Source organism: Coregonus lavaretus, assembly GCF_964263955.1.
Source record: "Coregonus lavaretus genome assembly, chromosome: 7".
NCBI classification, from domain to species: domain Eukaryota; kingdom Metazoa; phylum Chordata; class Actinopteri; order Salmoniformes; family Salmonidae; genus Coregonus; species Coregonus lavaretus.
The window spans coordinates 49,932,236-49,950,342 of record NC_139994.1 but is presented as its reverse complement, the minus strand read 5'-3'; the positions used below and the strand labels follow the sequence as shown (position 1 = coordinate 49,950,342).

The window sequence follows — 18,107 nt, the reverse complement described above, 5'->3', positions numbered from 1 at the left end:
TTACTGTTGATTTTATCTAATGTTGATCTAAACTTGAGTCACCTCCAACACACCTTCACTGCCCTGTACCTTACCATCCCCCCTTTTCTCCTTCTCCTTCTCCTCATTTCACATATCACTCCATTTACATTTTAGTCATGTAGCAGACGCTCTTATCCAGAACGACTTACAGGACCAATTAGGATTAAGTGCCTTGCTCAAGGGCAAATAGACAGATTTTTCACCTAGTCGGCTCAGGGATTCGAACCAGTGACCTTTCGGTTACTCGCCCAACGTTCTTAACCATCCCATTTACTGTCCTCCTTTTTTAGACCATACATCACTACTTTCTCTATTCTTATCATTGTATTTGTATAATCCATCATTCATAATACATTCATTCCTATTCCCAGTGTGTCTGTCTCAGTAGTGTGTTATTCTCTGTGTCTCTCTGTGTGGAACTTCCTGTGGTTGCTGTAATTCTCTTTAGTTATAGGATTATTGATCTATACTCTCTATGTAACTCAACCCCACGTATCTCTCTCTCGCTCTCTCTCTCTGTCCCGCTTTCTCTTCTCTCCCTGAGTCTGCCTTCCTTCATTCTTTGCATTTCTGACTCAACACCTTGCTCTTTGCATATCTATTTTGGGTCTCTATCTGTCTCTCACCATGCCAGCATCACCTCCCCCTCTCTCTCCCTCTCTCTCTCTCTCTCTCTCTCTCTCTCTCTCTCTCGCTCTCTCTCTCTCTCTCTCTCTCTCTCTCTCGCTCTCTCTCTCTCTCTCTCTCTCTCTCTCTCTCTATCTCTCTCTCTCTCTGTCTCTCTCTCTCTCTCTCTCTCTCTGTCTCTCTCTCTCTCTCTCTGTGTGTCTCTCTGTGTCTCTCTCTCTCTGTGTCTCTCTCTCTCTCTCTCTCTCTGTGTCTCTCTCTGTCTCTGTCTCTCGCTCTCTCTGTCTCTCTCTCTCTCTCGCTCTCGCTCTCTCTCTCTCTCTCTCTCTCTCTCTCTCTCTCTCTCTCTCTCTCTCTCTCTCTCTCTCTCTCTCTCTCTCTCTCTCTCTCTCACTCTCTCTCTCTCTCTCTTCTCTCTCTCTCTCTCTCTCTCTCTCTCTCTCTCTCTCTCTCTCTCTCTCTCTCTCTCGCTTCATGTAAGGCAAAACGTTCCGTACCCCTGTCCTATGCACATCAACACCATGCTTTCTCTTCTATGTAGCAACAGTCATCAAAATTCTTAAATGGTTTAAAAACAATTCTAATAGATTCCAACAGTTGGACAATGGATGGAGATACTCCAAACGCTTTGAGTTTTCATAAGCCATCCGATATTGACTGAATTATAGCACATAAAACACTTGACTGGCACGGACAAATAATTAATGGAGTTTAGGGATTTTGGTGGGAATTCAGGTATTACATTTATTGTAAAATTTCACTTTTTATTTCTTAGAATGCAATCATACAGTTGAAGTTGAAACTCGTTTTTCAACCTCTCCACACATTTCTTGTTAACAAACTATAGTTTTGGCAAGTCGGTTAAGACATCTACTTTGTGCATTACACAAGTCATTTTTCCAACAATGTTACAGACAGATTATTTCACTTATAATTCACTGTATCACAATTCCAGTGGGTCAGAAGTTTACATACACTAAGTTGAATGTGCCTTTAAACAGCTTGGAAATAGGCTAATTGACATAATTTGAGTCAATTGGAGGTGTACCTGTGGATGTATTTCAAGAAATCAGCCAAGTCTGGTTCATCCTTGGGAGCAATTTCCAAACACCTGAAGGGGTACCACGTTCATCTGTACAAACAATAGTACGCAAGTATAAACACCATGGGACCACGCAGCCGTCATACCGCTCAGGAAGGAGACGCGTTGTGTCTCCTAGAAATGAACGTACTTTGGTGCGAAAAGTGCAAATCAATCCCAGAACAACAGCAAAGGACCTTGTGAAGATACTGGAGGAAACAGGTACAAAAGTATCTATATCCACAGTAAAACAAGTCCTATATCGACATAACCTGAAAGGCCGCTCAGCAAGGAAGAAGCCACTGCTCCAAAACCGCATAAAAAAGCCAGACTATGGTTTGCAACTGCACATGGGGACAAAGATCGTACTTTTTGGAGAAATGTCCTCTGGTCTGATGAAACAAAAATAGAACTTTTTGGCCATAATGACCATCGTTGCGTTTGGAGGAAAAAGGGGCGATTTTTGCAATCCGAAGAACACCATCCCAACTGTGAAGCACGGGGGTGGCAGCATCATGCTGTGGGGGTGCTTTGCTGTAGGAGGGACTGGTACACTTCACAAAATAGATGGCATCATGAGGAAGGGAAATTATGTGGATATATTGAAGCAACATCTCAAGACATCAGTCAGGAAGTTAAAGCTTGGTCGCAAATGGGTCTTCCAAATGGACAATGACCCCAAGCATACTTCCAAAGTTGTGGCAAAATGGCTTAAGGACAACAAAGTCAAGGTATTGGAGTGGCCATCACAAAGCCCTGACCTCAATCCTATAGAAAATGTGTGGGCAGAACTGAAAAAGCGTGTGCGAGCAAGGAGGCCTACAAACCTGACTCAGTTACACCAGCTCTGTCAGGAGGAATGGGCCAAAATTCACCCAACTTATTGTGGGAAGCTTGTGGAAGGCTACCCGAAACGTTTGTCCCAAGTTAAACAATTTAAAGGCAATGCTACCAAAAACTTCTGACCCACTAGGAATGTTATGAAATAAATAAAAAGCTGAAATAAATAATTCTCTCTACAATTATTCTGACATTTCACATTCTTAAAATAAAGTGGATTAAATGTCAGGAATTGTGAAAAACTGAGTTTAAATGTATTTAGCTAAGGTGAATGTAAACTTCCGACTTCAACTGTATATACATTTTCTTATTGTATCAGGTATTATTTAAATATGTTGTGTTAAAATAAAGAAAATAATATGTGCCTCATAAATGCACCAGTAGCATTTGCATATATTAATAAATTAACAAAAGGGGTGGAACAGGGCTGCAACCACCAAACACTTGCTCTGCTAAATGACTAAAATGTAAAATGTAAATGTATAACTGCACTCAGCTGTGCTGAGACTGCCTCATTCATTACTGTTGTTTTCACATTCTCTTGCAAAATTCAACAGGTGTGTCAATAGCAGGATACCCTCGAATCTTTCTTCTCTTTCTTGTGATGTAAGTGTTGAGACGGTGCGTTAAATCCCGGACAAAGCTTTAGCGTTCTTATAGATTCAACGGAAAGACCATGTATACCATTGAGCCCATTTCAGCCGTCACCGGGGTGTGTTTGACAGGTACTTACAAACATTTCCGTGGTCGTAAAGTTAACGGGATAAAACGACAGGAGTATGGAAGAGTCGCAGGAGTAAAATGAAAGCAATCAATCCAGCGAGATTTAAGTGACAAGTGGATTTAGCACCCCTCAAACACAAGAAATAGATGGCTGAAAAAGACAGATCCTTAGGTGGGCGGGGCATGCGCGTTGCTATTCTATGTAATCACACAATATCAACATGTCCCCTCCCTTTCTTTCTTTCTTTCTTTCTTTCTTTCTTTCTTTCTTTCTTTCTTTCTTTCTTTCTTTCTTTCTTTCTTTCTTTCTTTCTTTCTTTCTTTCTTTCTTTCTTTCTTTCTTTCTTTCTTTCTTTCTTTCTTTCTTTCTTTCTTTCTTTCTTTCTTTCTTTCTTTCTTTCTTTCTTTCTTTCTTTCTTTCTTTCTTTCTTTCTTTCTTTCTGTCAATGTCTTTCTCTCTCTTGTCATTCTGTAATCCTTACCCCCCCCCTCTCCTTGTCCACTTTTAGGGCAAATCTAAAATAACAACATTTTCCCCATAAGTTAGTGCATATTATGCCGAATAGGGTGTAGGGTGTTTGAAACGTATTTATGCTATCACTGATTGACCTCTTCACCCTTGACCTTTGCCTGTTGACCTGTGACGTGTGTGTGGCTGCCATGCAGGAGTGCCCTCTGAACCCCAAGGCGGTGAGCCTTGGAGAGCTGTATGGAGAATACGACCTGTCCACCAACGAGTGGACCGACGGGGTGCTCTCCTCCCTCATGAGAGGGGCCTGCGCAGGTACTGGACATACAGTATACAGATAGCAGACCTGGGTTCAAAAATCTTTTCAAACACTTTAGCTGTGCTTGATTGATTTTGCCTGGCACAATGGAACCAATAGTAAAGTAACAAAAAACAAAAAAGGCCCAGGAGTGCAAGCCCCGCCCATCTGGCACCCTTGGCAGGATAAAGCAAACGCTCAAAGTATTTGTAAGGTTTCGAATAGTATTTGAACCCAGGTCTGACAGATAGGGGATTTCTATTAGAGTAGACCAGAGACTGTCATCAATGTCATTGATTGTCCACTAGACCTCCACTCACATGTTGTTGTCCCAGGTCTGAATCAGTTCCTGATTAGAGGGAAAGCCAACAGTGGTCGGAATTGAATAGCCCTGGCGTAGTAGGCTTTAGTGGGGGATTGGAGAGCAGTAATACCATAGAAATATAGAGCGACACCAACGTATGTGGGAGATTGAGAGCTCAGGGCACTTTTAACATCTAGAGCAGGGATGGGCCCTTTTGTGGGCCCGAGGACCAATTTCACACAAATAACTTTTTGGGGGGCAGGGGGGAACTCAGTCGGGGTCTCAACTTACTGTTGAGAGTTAGAATAAAATAATACACAAGGTGCAATTACGAAATGTGCTTGTGCATCAGCAGTCACTCAATTAGCCCATGTCAGCAAAACAAATGTAGATTGGTAAGTTAGTCTAGCGGCCAGCTATTTAAACTTGTAGTAAGCATAGTCGAATTACTGACCGGGGTGGGGCCCCCACACCCATCAAAGTTGCCCATCCCTGATCGAAAGAGAGAGAGAGAGACAGAGAGAGAGAGACAGAGAGAGAGAGAGAGAGAGAGAGAGAGAGAGTTTTGAGTTTTAAATAATCTTTATTGGGTCTGGGAGCCCACCACACAAATACTCATACAAAACCGTATTTACACATCAATTAAAAACACAACTCCAATTCCTCCTCCACAGTAACTGAACACAACAGCGTCTGAATGCCCCATATACTCATAAACAGATCAATATTGTTGACCAGTTTATAATAAGCAAACTCAATTCTTAGTCTTGCTGCCAACATTCCCTCCAGCATTCCCACCACATCCACAGACCCCTGTCCCAGAATACTGTTCTTTCGGGTCTTCCATATGGCTAATTTTGCTGCCCCTAACACAAAATTAAGCAACACAACTACAGCTTTCTGACTAAACCTGTACTTTGGCCCCAATATGTACAGTTGGGAAGAGAAAACCTCTCCCAGAGCTGAGAACCAATTAGTGATCAGGTCAATCATCCCGACCAACCTGGGACACTGTAAAAACAGATGTGCCAGAGTTTCAGGTTCAGCACAGAATGGACACTCCTCCCCAACAGTAGGATCCAGGTGTACCAGATACATGTTGGTGGCTATGGCTCCATGTATTATCCTCCATTGGAGGTCAGCTGTCCTCTTATCAATAGGCAGTTTGTATAGTGTTCGCCAACAGCCTTTTGGGGAGGCACCTGGACCAAGCACACCCGCCCACCTCGTCGATTTTACCCCTTCCAGGGAAGAGGCATGGGACACCTTTACACATATTCTGTACATGGCCTTCTTTCCCACCTCCTTGAACTCCCCCAGCTCCGGGGTATCGAAGGAAAGCAGCATCCCCACGTCCTCCTCGAATGCCCCCGCCGCAGCACTAACAATCAGTGCAGGGAACACATAATCCAGACCCTCCTTCCACCGATCAGAATTGGAAGTGTCAGTCACATACTGCAGATGAAGTACTGGCAAGGAATCACAGACCTCAGCGACGACCTTCCTCAGTAGGCGAGACGATCGGATCCCCGCTCTTTCTCCCAGCTCCTCCAACGACCTATTCCTGTTCCACATCAGATGACCCAGCTTAGTACACCCCACGCCTAACAGGCATGAACGTAGGCTAGCTGAACCCAGAACACGGGACTGGATGGCAGTGTTGTGAAAAAGAGGCTCTTCAAAAAGCCACATCCCTGGTGGCGTGCAGGCCTTACGGGACTTGACCAGAACTCTCCAAGCCTGCATAACAGACTCATAAAATGGAGTCAGGCCAGGCAACTCACCCCCCTCCAGCTTTAAGAGGAAAAGGTGCTTGTCTAAGCCCAAACAGCCCGCTCTCCTCATCAATGCGTAGGCTGTGTCAACCCAGCTAGAACCGTCACTGTACAACAGTCTCTGGGCTGCTTGAAGCCGGAAAGCCATGATCCTGGAAGAAATGTCCACCAGGCCTTGCCCACCCTCGTGCAGTGGCAGGTACAGGGCTGAAGCTTTAATCCAATGTTGTCCAGACCAGAAGAAGTTGACAAGGGTCCTCTGAAGCTCTTGTATCAGACCCTTTGGTGGCTGTAAAATCATTAGTCTGTGCCACAGGGTAGAGGCAGCTAGGTTATTAGCTACCAGTACCCTTCCCCTATAAGACAGCTGGGGCAGCACCCATTTCCATCTTGACAGTCTGGCACACACTTTCTCCACTACACCCTCCCAGTTCTTTTTCTGAAAGACATCGGAGCCTAGAAAAACCCCCAAAGTCTTCATCCCATCTCTGCCCCACTGAAGCCCCCCTGGTAACCGTGGAGCGGACCCCATCTGAAGCTGGCCTGCCCACAGCGCTTCACTCTTTCCCCAATTGACTCTAGCTGAGGAGGCCCCCTCATACACCTTTAAGGCGTCTGAGAGAACCTTAACATCCTCACCCCCTGTAATAAAAACTGTCACGTCATCTGCATACGCAGACAGTGCTATCGTGGGACCCTTCATTACACCTGGCACAGAGAAACCAGTAAGCTTCGCTCTTAAAAAACAAAGCATTGGTTCAATCGCCAGACTGTATAACTGCCCTGAAATTGGGCATCCCTGCCTGATGCCCCTTTGAACAGGGATGGGACAACTCAAACCACCCCCCACCTTCACCATACACGAGGCCCCAGCATACAGTAACTTCATCCAAGACAAAAAAACATCCCCAACCCCAAAGGCTTTCATTGTTTTAAACAAGTACTGGTGGTCCACACGATCAAAAGCCTTCTCCTGATCCAAAGAAAGTAAACCCACATTTACATCAGACAGTTTACAAATGTCCAAAACATCTCTTATTAGAAACAAGTTGTCAACAATAGAGCGATCAGGTACACAGTAGGACTGGTCCTTGTGGACCAACAATCCCAGATACTCTTTCAACCTTTTTGAGAGACATTTAGAAACAATTTTATATTCTGCACACAGCAAAGCAACAGGTCTCCAATTTTTTATGAGAGCCAAATCCCCCTTTTTTGGCAACAGTGAAAGTACCGCACGTTGACAAGATACAGGAAGAGAGCCCTCATGAAAAGATTCACACACCACTTCATAAAAATCCTCCCCAATAGACCCCCAAAAGTGCTTGTAAAACTCAGATGGTAAACCATCAATGCCAGGGGCTCGGCCTGTTGAGAGCTGCATAACTGCTGTGGACAGCTCTTGCAGTGTAATGTCAGAGTCCAATGCGACTCTTTGCTCAGGTCCCAATTGAGGAAGACCGTGTAACAACTGTTCAGTACACAGAGAGTCACAATCCTCCGCCTTATAGAGGGCAGAATAGAAATCCACGGCATGTTGACGCATTTCACTGTCGTCCGTGGTCACCTTCCCATCAGGGAGACGAAGGCAGACCATCTGTTTACGTTGCAATGTCGACTGTCCTAGGTTAAAAAAAAAAGCACTAGGAGCATCCATATCCTTGAGGGAAGCGAAACGAGACCTAATCAAGGCACCCTTCACTCTTTCATGCAGAAACGACCTCAATTCATGTTTCTTGTCCTGTAAGTTCATGACTAGTCCGGGGTCATTCTGAGTGAGCAACTTCAATTCAATAGATTTAATGTTCTGCTCAAGGGCCCTGTTAGTCTCTTTAACTTCAATTCGAGACAGAGCAGTATACTGTTGACAAAATAATCGTATTTGGGCCTTCCCAACCTCCCACCATTGTCTCAAGGACTCAAAATTCCCTTTTGTAACCCTCCATGTTTCCCAAAACAACAAAAACCTTTCACAAAACATGACATCATGTAACAATTTAACATTAAAATACCAATAAGATGATGACCTTCGTGGACAGGACAAGTGAATATCAACAGTGACAATATGATGATCAGAGAAACCCACAGGAGTAATGTCACACCTTCCAACCCTACTACAGTATTGCTCAGATACATACAACCTGTCTAACCTTGCTGCACTGACATGACCTTCATTAACTTTTAGCCATGTGTACTGCCTAACTTTTGCATTCCTTACTCTCCACACATCAGAAAGCTCAAACTCAGTTAATAGACCAGACAGACAAATTGCTGACCGCAGGTGAGGTTCTTCAGCGGTGCGATCAACAGTAAAATCCACTGTACAGTTCCAGTCCCCCCCTAAAACCATACACCCCTCTTGGTCACACTGTCTTAAAGTTTCCTTTATTTTATCAAAAACAACAATACGCTCTGTACCCTCATTAGGAGCATAAACATTCAAAAAAACAAACAAAAACCCCATAACATCCACCTTGACCAATAAAACCCGACCCTTGACAATCTCTGTTGTAGATACCACAGTCACCCCTAAGCCTGAAGAAAACAAGATTGCCACCCCAGCACTGAAATTAGTACCATGACTGAGTATATGCTGCCCCTCCCACCACATACCCCAGTCAGCCGCATTTTCCTCATCACTATGTGTCTCCTGTAGGAAAACTACATTAAGCCTTTTCTGTTTTATTACTTCTAATACCCAAGCCCTCTTATTCCTGTCCCTTCCTCCATTAATGTTGAGAGAACCTACCCTTAGTACCTCCATATAGAAAAGACAAAGGAAAAGCAGAAGATACCACAGAGAAACCAGACAAAGAGAATAGAACACCCTATGAGGCATAATCATCATCATTATTTAAATTTTCTCTTAACCTGACCACGTTTCCCACCACCCTTTGCTGCTGCAACAGCAGTAACAAATTTCCTCAAGCGAAACCGCTTCTTCTCACTCAACTGGTCTAACCCCACCGTCTTCTGTAACATCACAGCTGACCTCACAAACTTATCAACATCAAAATAATCTGCCAATTTGACAGATTTCCCAAAAGTCTGATCCAGAAACCCTTTTACCTCCTCTAGATCGTAAATTGAGTCCTCACCAGCTGATACCGTATCAAGAGAGATATCCATATCCATATCCTTCTCCTGATCCTCCTCAACTGAGGCCACAGACCACTGACTCCCCTCTACCACATCCCTTTCAACACTCCCCACTTGCACCCCATCACTCGTACCAGGCATCTCCTCCACTACCTGGGAGACTAGCCCCACCTGAACCCCATTACTCGTAGTGGGCATCTCCTCCACTACCTGGGAGACTAGCCCCACCTGAACCCCATTACTCGTAGTGGGCATCTCCCCCACTACCTGGGAGACTAGCCCCACCTGAACCCCATTACTCGTAGTGTGCATCTCCTCCACTACCTGGGAGACTAGCCCCCCCTGTAACCCAGCACTCATAGTGGGCATCTCCTCCACTACCTGGGAGACTAGCCCCCCCTGTACCCCAGCACTCATAGTGGGCATCTCCTCCACTACCTGGGAGATGAGCTCCACATGAACCCTCTCCTGTAACCCATTACTTGTAGTGGGCATCTCCTCCACTACCTGGGAGATTAGCTCCACATGTACCCCCTCCTGTACCACAGCACTCGTACTGGGCACCTCCTCGCCAGTCTGAGGAAATGGCCCTTCAGATCCATCCTTACCTTCAACAACAAAAAAATCCCCCTGCATAACATTTCCCTCTGGTACAAGTTGCACCTCTGTGCCCTCAACACGGACAACTTGTTCCTCAGCAACAGATGCGTGCGGCTGCTCTACCACTGTCAGCCCACCTCTTCCTACATCAGTGGGCCCAGGCGTTACGAGGACCACCTGCGCCCCTCCCTCTGCCTTCTCCCTTTTCGGGCAAGCATGTCGCTTATGACCAACATCCCCACACTCAAAACACCGTTGACTACCTGTACTAGCATAAGCCATGTACAATCTATTGTCATACTTGACTTTAAACGATAACTCCAAAGTCTGTTCCGGTGAGTCCAAAAACATAAACACCTGTCGCCGAAACGACATTACCTGTTTCAACGCCGGGTGTTTGCAACCCAATGGGACAACCTTAATTGAACTTGCAAACTTCCCAAAGCGCAATAACTCGCGCTCCAATAGCTCATTTGGAATGAACGGCGGTACATTTGAAATCGTTACCCTTGTTGACGGAGAAAAAAGCGGCGTAACTTGAATAAACATTCCTTTAAGAAGTATGCCATGCTCAACCATACGATCAACAAGGCGCTCTTCTTTAAGAAATACCACCACCGCTTTATTCATCCGTGACGCATAAGCAACATTCTCATATCCTACCTTCTCTCCTACGGCGACCAAAACCTCTTCCACCGTGACAGTAGCTTCAGTAACACACCTAAAGCCGTGCCGAAGTGACAGGGACGGCGTCCCGATTCGGGCCGCCATCCCCACCAAAATCAGGGTAATTTCGACACGAAAAACAATATACTTAATTCTACCGCAACAAAAAAATAGAAATAATAACCTTAATCATGCATAGAAGAAAAAAAGGATATCACCAAGAAAAGGAAAACCCAGGATATCTAACTCTACACAACACTCGCACTTAGCACTCACTCAAACAATTCCCAGCACGCACCAAACACTCCCAGCATGCAGAGAGAGAGAGAGAGAGAGAGAGAGAGAGAGAGAGAGAGAGAGAGAGAGAGAGAGAGAGAGAGAGAGAGAGTTTGAGTTTTAAATAATCTTTATTGGGTCTGGGAGCCCACCACACAAATACTCATACAAAACCGTATTTACACATCAATTAAAAACACAACTCCAATTCCTCCTCCACAGTAACTGAACACAACAGCGTCTGAATGCCCCATATACTCATAAACAGATCAATATTGTTGACCAGTTTGTAATAGGCAAACTCAATTCTTAGTCTTGCTGCCAACATTCCCTCCAGCATTCCCACCACATCCACAGACCCCTGTCCCCGAATACTGTTCTTTCGGGTCTTCCATATGGCTAATTTTGCTGCCCCTAACACAAAATTAAGCAACAAAACTACAGCTTTCTGACTAAACCTGTACTTCGGCCCCAATATGTACAGTTGGGAAGAGAAAACCTCTCCCAGAGCTGAGAACCAGTTAGTGATCAGGTCAATCATCCCGACCAACCTGGGACACTGTAAAAACAGATGTGCCAGAGTTTCAGGTTCAGCACAGAATGGACACTCCTCCCCAACAGTAGGATCCAGGTGTACCAGATACATGTTGGTGGCTATGGCTCCATGTATTATCCTCCATTGGAGGTCAGCTGTCCTCTTATCAATAGGCAGTTTGTATAGTGTTCGCCAGCGGCCTTTTGGGGAGGCACCTGGACCAAGCACACCCGCCCACCTCGTCGATTTTACCCCTTCCAGGGAAGAGGCATGGGACACCTTTACACATGTTCTGTACATGGCCTTCTTACCCACCTCCTTGAACTCCCCCAGCTCCGGGGTATCGAAGGAAAGCAGCATCCCCACGTCCTCCTCGAATGCCCCCGCCGCAGCACTAACAATCAGTGCAGGGAACACATAATCCAGACCCTCCTTCCACCGATCAGAATTGGAAGTGTCAGTCACATACTGCAGATGAAGTACTGGCAAGGAATCACAGACCTCAGCGACGACCTTCCTCAGTAGGCGAGACGATCGGATCCCCGCTCTTTCTCCCAGCTCCTCCAACGACCTATTCCTGTTCCACATCAGATGACCCAGCTTAGTACACCCCACGCCTAACAGGCATGAACGTAGGCTAGCTGAACCCAGAACACGGGACTGGATGGCAGTGTTGTGAAAAAGAGGCTCTTCAAAAAGCCACATCCCTGGTGGCGTGCAGGCCTTACGGGACTTGACCAGAACTCTCCAAGCCTGCATAACAGACTCATAAAATGGAGTCAGGCCAGGCAACTCACCCCCCTCCAGCTTTAAGAGGAAAAGGTGCTTGTCTAAGCCCAAACAGCCCGCTCTCCTCATCAATGCGTAGGCTGTGTCAACCCAGCTAGAACCGTCACTGTACAACAGTCTCTGGGCTGCTTGAAGCCGGAAAGCCATGATCCTGGAAGAAATGTCCACCAGGCCTTGCCCACCCTCGTGCAGTGGCAGGTACAGGGCTGAAGCTTTAATCCAATGTTGTCCAGACCAGAAGAAGTTGACAAGGGTCCTCTGAAGCTCTTGTATCAGACCCTTTGGTGGCTGTAAAATCATTAGTCTGTGCCACAGGGTAGAGGCAGCTAGGTTATTAGCTACCAGTACCCTTCCCCTATAAGACAGCTGGGGCAGCACCCATTTCCATCTTGACAGTCTGGCACACACTTTCTCCACTACACCCTCCCAGTTCTTTTTCTGAAAGACATCGGAGCCTAGAAAAACCCCCAAAGTCTTCATCCCATCTCTGCCCCACTGAAGCCCCCCTGGTAACCGTGGAGCGGACCCCATCTGAAGCTGGCCTGCCCACAGCGCTTCACTCTTTCCCCAATTGACTCTAGCTGAGGAGGCCCCCTCATACACCTTTAAGGCGTCTGAGAGAACCTTAACATCCTCATCCCCTGTAATAAAAACTGTCACGTCATCTGCATACGCAGACAGTGCTATCGTGGGACCCTTCATTACACCTGGCACAGAGAAACCAGTAAGCTTCGCTCTTAAAAAGCAAAGCATTGGTTCAATCGCCAGACTGTATAACTGCCCTGAAATTGGGCATCCCTGCCTGATGCCCCTTTGGACAGGGATGGGACAACTCAAACCACCCCCCACCTTCACCATACACGAGGCCCCAGCATACAGTAACTTCATCCAAGACAAAAAAACATCCCCAACCCCAAAGGCTTTCATTGTTTTAAACAAGTACTGGTGGTCCACACGATCAAAAGCCTTCTCCTGATCCAAAGAAAGTAAACCCACATTTACATCAGACAGTTTACAAATGTCCAAAACATCTCTTATTAGAAACAAGTTGTCAACAATAGAGCGATCAGGTACACAGTAGGACTGGTCCTTGTGGACCAACAATCCCAGATACTCTTTCAACCTTTTTGAGAGACATTTAGAAACAATTTTATATTCTGCACACAGCAAAGCAACAGGTCTCCAATTTTTTATGAGAGCCAAATCCCCCTTTTTTGGCAACAGTGAAAGTACCGCACGTTGACAAGATACAGGAAGAGAGCCCTCATGAAAAGATTCACACACCACTTCATAAAAATCCTCCCCAATAGACCCCCAAAAGTGCTTGTAAAACTCAGATGGTAAACCATCAATGCCAGGGGCTCGGCCTGTTGAGAGCTGCATAACTGCTGTGGACAGCTCTTGCAGTGTAATGTCAGAGTCCAATGCGACTCTTTGCTCAGGTCCCAATTGAGGAAGACCGTGTAACAACTGTTCAGTACACAGAGAGTCACAATCCTCCGCCTTATAGAGGGCAGAATAGAAATCCACGGCATGTTGACGCATTTCACTGTCGTCCGTGGTCACCTTCCCATCAGGGAGACGAAGGCAGACCATCTGTTTACGTTGCAATGTCGACTGTCCTAGGTTTTAAAAAAAAGCACTAGGAGCATCCATATCCTTGAGGGAAGCGAAACGAGACCTAATCAAGGCACCCTTCACTCTTTCATGCAGAAACGACCTCAATTCATGTTTCTTGTCCTGTAAGTTCATGACTAGTCCGGGGTCATTCTGAGTGAGCAACTTCAATTCAATAGATTTAATGTTCTGCTCAAGGGCCCTGATAGTCTCTTTAACTTCAATTCGAGACAGAGCAGTATACTGTTGACAAAATAATCGTATTTGGGCCTTCCCAACCTCCCACCATTGTCTCAAGGACTCAAAATTCCCTTTTGTAACCCTCCATTTTTCCCAAAACAACAAAAACCTTTCACAAAACATGACATCATGTAACAATTTAACATTAAAATACCAATAAGATGATGACCTTCGTGGACAGGACAAGTGAATATCAACAGTGACAATATGGTGATCAGAGAAACCCACAGGAGTAATGTCACACCTTCCAACCCTACTACAGTATTGCTCAGATACATACAACCTGTCTAACCTTGCTGCACTGACATGACCTTCATTAACTTTTAGCCATGTGTACTGCCTAACTTTTGCATTCCTTACTCTCCACACATCAGAAAGCTCAAACTCAGTTAATAGACCAGACAGACAAATTGCTGACCGCAGGTGAGGTTCTTCAGCGGTGCGATCAACAGTAAAATCCACTGTACAGTTCCAGTCCCCCCCTAAAACCATACACCCCTCTTGGTCACACTGTCTTAAGGTTTCCTTTATTTTATCAAAAACAACAATACGCTCTGTACCCTCATTAGGAGCATAAACATTCAAAAAAACAAACAAAAACCCCATAACATTCACCTTGACCAATAAAACCCGACCCTTGACAATCTCTGTTGTAGATACCACAGTCACCCCTAAGCCTGAAGAAAACAAGATTGCCACCCCAGCACTGAAATTAGTACCATGACTGAGTATATGCTGCCCCTCCCACCACATACCCCAGTCAGCCGCATTTTCCTCATCACTATGTGTCTCCTGTAGGAAAACTACATTAAGCCTTTTCTGTTTTATTACTTCTAATACCCAAGCCCTCTTATTCCTGTCCCTTCCTCCATTAATGTTGAGAGAACCTACCCTTAGTACCTCCATATAGAAAAGACAAAGGAAAAGCAGAAGATACCACAGAGAAACCAGACAAAGAGAATAGAACACCCTATGAGGCATAATCATCATCATTATTTAAATTTTCTCTTAACCTGACCACGTTTCCCACCACCCTTTGCTGCTGCAACAGCAGTAACAAATTTCCTCAAGCGAAACCGCTTCTTCTCACTCAACTGGTCTAACCCCACCGTCTTCTGTAACATCACAGCTGACCTCACAAACTTATCAACATCAAAATAATCTGCCAATTTGACAGATTTCCCAAAAGTCTGATCCAGAAACCCTTTTACCTCCTCTAGATCGTAAATTGAGTCCTCACCAGCTGATACCGTATCAAGAGAGATATCCATATCCATATCCTTCTCCTGATCCTCCTCAACTGAGGCCACAGACCACTGACTCCCCTCTACCACATCCCTTTCAACACTCCCCACTTGCACCCCATCACTCGTACCAGGCATCTCCTCCACTGCCTGGGAGACTAGCCCCACCTGAACCCCATTACTCGTAGTGGGCATCTCCTCCACTACCTGGGAGACTAGCCCCACCTGAACCCCATTACTCTTAGTGGGCATCTCCCCCACTACCTGGGAGACTAGCCCCACCTGGACCCCATTACTCGTAGTGGGCATCTCCTCCACTACCTGGGAGACTAGCCCCCCCTGTAACCCAGCACTCATAGTGGGCATCTCCTCCACTACCTGGGAGACTAGCCCCCCCTGTACCCCAGCACTCATAGTGGGCATCTCCTCCACTACCTGGGAGATGAGCTCCACATGAACCCTCTCCTGTAACCCATTACTTTTAGTGGGCATCTCCTCCACTACCTGGGAGATTAGCTCCACATGTACCCCCTCCTGTACCACAGCACTCGTACTGGGCACCTCCTCACCAGTCTGAGGAAATGGCCCTTCAGATCCATCCTTACCTTCTACAACAATTTTTTTCTGCTGCATAACATTTCCCTCTGGTACAAGTTGCACCTCTGTGCCCTCAACACGGACAACTTGTTCCTCAGCAACAGATGCGTGCGGCTGCTCTACCACTGTCAGCCCACCTCTTCCTACATCAGTGGGCCCAGGCGTTACGAGGACCACCTGCGCCCCTCCCTCTGCCTTCTCCCTTTTCGGGCAAGCATGTCGCTTATGACCAACATCCCCACACTCAAAACACCGTTGACTACCTGTACTAGCATAAGCCATGTACAATCTATTGTCATACTTGACTTTAAACGATAACTCCAAAGTCTGTTCCGGTGAGTCCAAAAACATAAACACCTGTCGCCGAAACGACATTACCTGTTTCAACGCCGGGTGTTTGCAACCCAATGGGACAACCTTAATTGAACTTGCAAACTTCCCAAAGCGCAATAACTCGCGCTCCAATAGCTCATTTGGAATGAACGGGCGGTACATTTGAAATCGTTACCCTTGTTGACGGAGAAAAAAGCGGCGTAACTTGAATAAACATTCCTTTAAGAAGTATGCCATGCTCAACCATACGATCAACAAGGCGCTCTTCTTTAAGAAATACCACCACCGCTTTATTCATCCGTGACGCATAAGCAACATTCTCATATCCTACCTTCTCTCCTACGGCGACCAAAACCTCTTCCACCGTGACAGTAGCTTCAGTAACACACCTAAAGCCGTGCCGAAGTGACAGGGACGGCGTCCCGATTCGGGCCGCCATCCCACCAAAATCAGGGTAATTTCGACACGAAAAACAATATACTTAATTCTACCGCAACAAAAAAATAGAAATAATAACCTTAATCATGCATAGAAGAAAAAAAAGGATATCACCAAGAAAAGGAAAACCCAGGATATCTAACTCTACACAACACTCGCACTTAGCACTCACTCAAACAATTCCCAGCACGCACCAAACACTCCCAGCATGCAGAGAGAGAGAGATGAGAGAGAGGAGAGAGAGAGAGGAGAGAGAGAGAGAGGAGAGAGAGAGAGAGGAGAGAGAGAGAGAGAGAGAGAGAGAGAGAGAGAGAGAGAGAGAGAGAGGTCATGTGGCCTGAAATTGGAAGTGAAGTATGTGTGCTGCATCCCTCCTTAGTCCTTGGTTCCTCTGGCAATCTAAGTCTTAAGAGAGAGAGAGATGCTTTTCTCATACAGCTGCATCCTGCCCATCAGAATCACCCCAGCAGCCACCACTCTGGACTCTCCATCCTTCTCTCTCTCTCACTCTCTTTATCCCTCCATGTCGCCAGCCATTACAGAGAGCTGTTACCTTCTCCTCCTTCCATTCTCACCGCCTCTCCTCCTCCTTTCTGTCGCTCTCCTATCTTTTCCTCTCTTCTCCTCCCTCTCCTCTCCTCCCTCCCTCCCTCCTCTCCTCCCCCTCCTCTCCTCTCCTCCCCCTTCCTCTCCTCCCCCTCCTCTCCTTTCCTCCTCCCTCTCCTCTCCTCCCTCTCTCCCTTCCTCCCCCTCCTCTCCTCCCTCCTCTCCTCCCTCTCCTCCCCATCCTCTCCTCCCTCCCCCTCCTCTCCTCCCCCTCCTCTCCCTCTCCTCTCATACCCATCCTCTCCTCCCCCTCCTCTCCTCCCCATCCCTCTCCTCTCTCACCGCTCCTCTCTCTTTCTTTCTCTCTCCCCCTCTCTTTTATTTCTCTCTACCTCTCCAGCTCTGCAGACCCTCTGCTCCACAGTGCTGCTCACTGGAGATACAGGAGGGAGTAGGCACTGAAGGCCAAACACCAGGCCTCCTTCAACACACACACACACCTCTGTCCCAGTAGACACACACACACACGTGCCGTACACACAAACACACACTACACACATGTTCGCACGCACACACACAACACACACCAGGAATCCACTAAGAGGGAAGGTGTTGGTTCATTTGCCCTATTTTTGTATTTCTTCTTTAATCACACACGAGTCCACCATTCTTTAATCAGTTCACCATGGACTCTGAGGGACTCTGACTGGAATCTCTTTCCGTGCTTGTATTGTCTAGGTACCAATTTGCTAAACACACCCACCATTTTGTCACCATGCGTTTCAATAGGATTAAATGTCACACTGTGTACTTCCTGTGTTCGCTCCCTGTTTGCCAAACCCAGTCCTCTCCCCCTGTGGGTCCGGCCCACACTCGCTCTGTCCTACTGTGAATAATGGAGGGGGCCTAACTGGCACCCACCCTGTCCCTGCTCAATCCCGCCTTCTCTCTACTCTCTCTCTACTCTCTCTCTCTCTCTCTCTACTCTC

The 18,107-nt window shown here is 46.4% G+C and overlaps 1 protein-coding gene across 1 annotated transcript in view; it reads left to right on the top strand.

The window, feature by feature from the left end:
- dnah2 (dynein, axonemal, heavy chain 2) overlaps positions 1 to 18,107 on the top strand; it is a gene marked incomplete at its 5' end in the record, with an annotated part of 216,531 nt that overhangs the window by 149,722 nt on the left and 48,702 nt on the right. The window contains 2 exons of the mRNA XM_084165815.1: positions 3,959 to 4,076; positions 17,519 to 17,541. Of these exons, the coding sequence (XP_084021941.1) occupies positions 3,959 to 4,076; positions 17,519 to 17,541 (141 nt within the window). The remainder of the gene's footprint in view (positions 1 to 3,958; positions 4,077 to 17,518; positions 17,542 to 18,107) is intronic.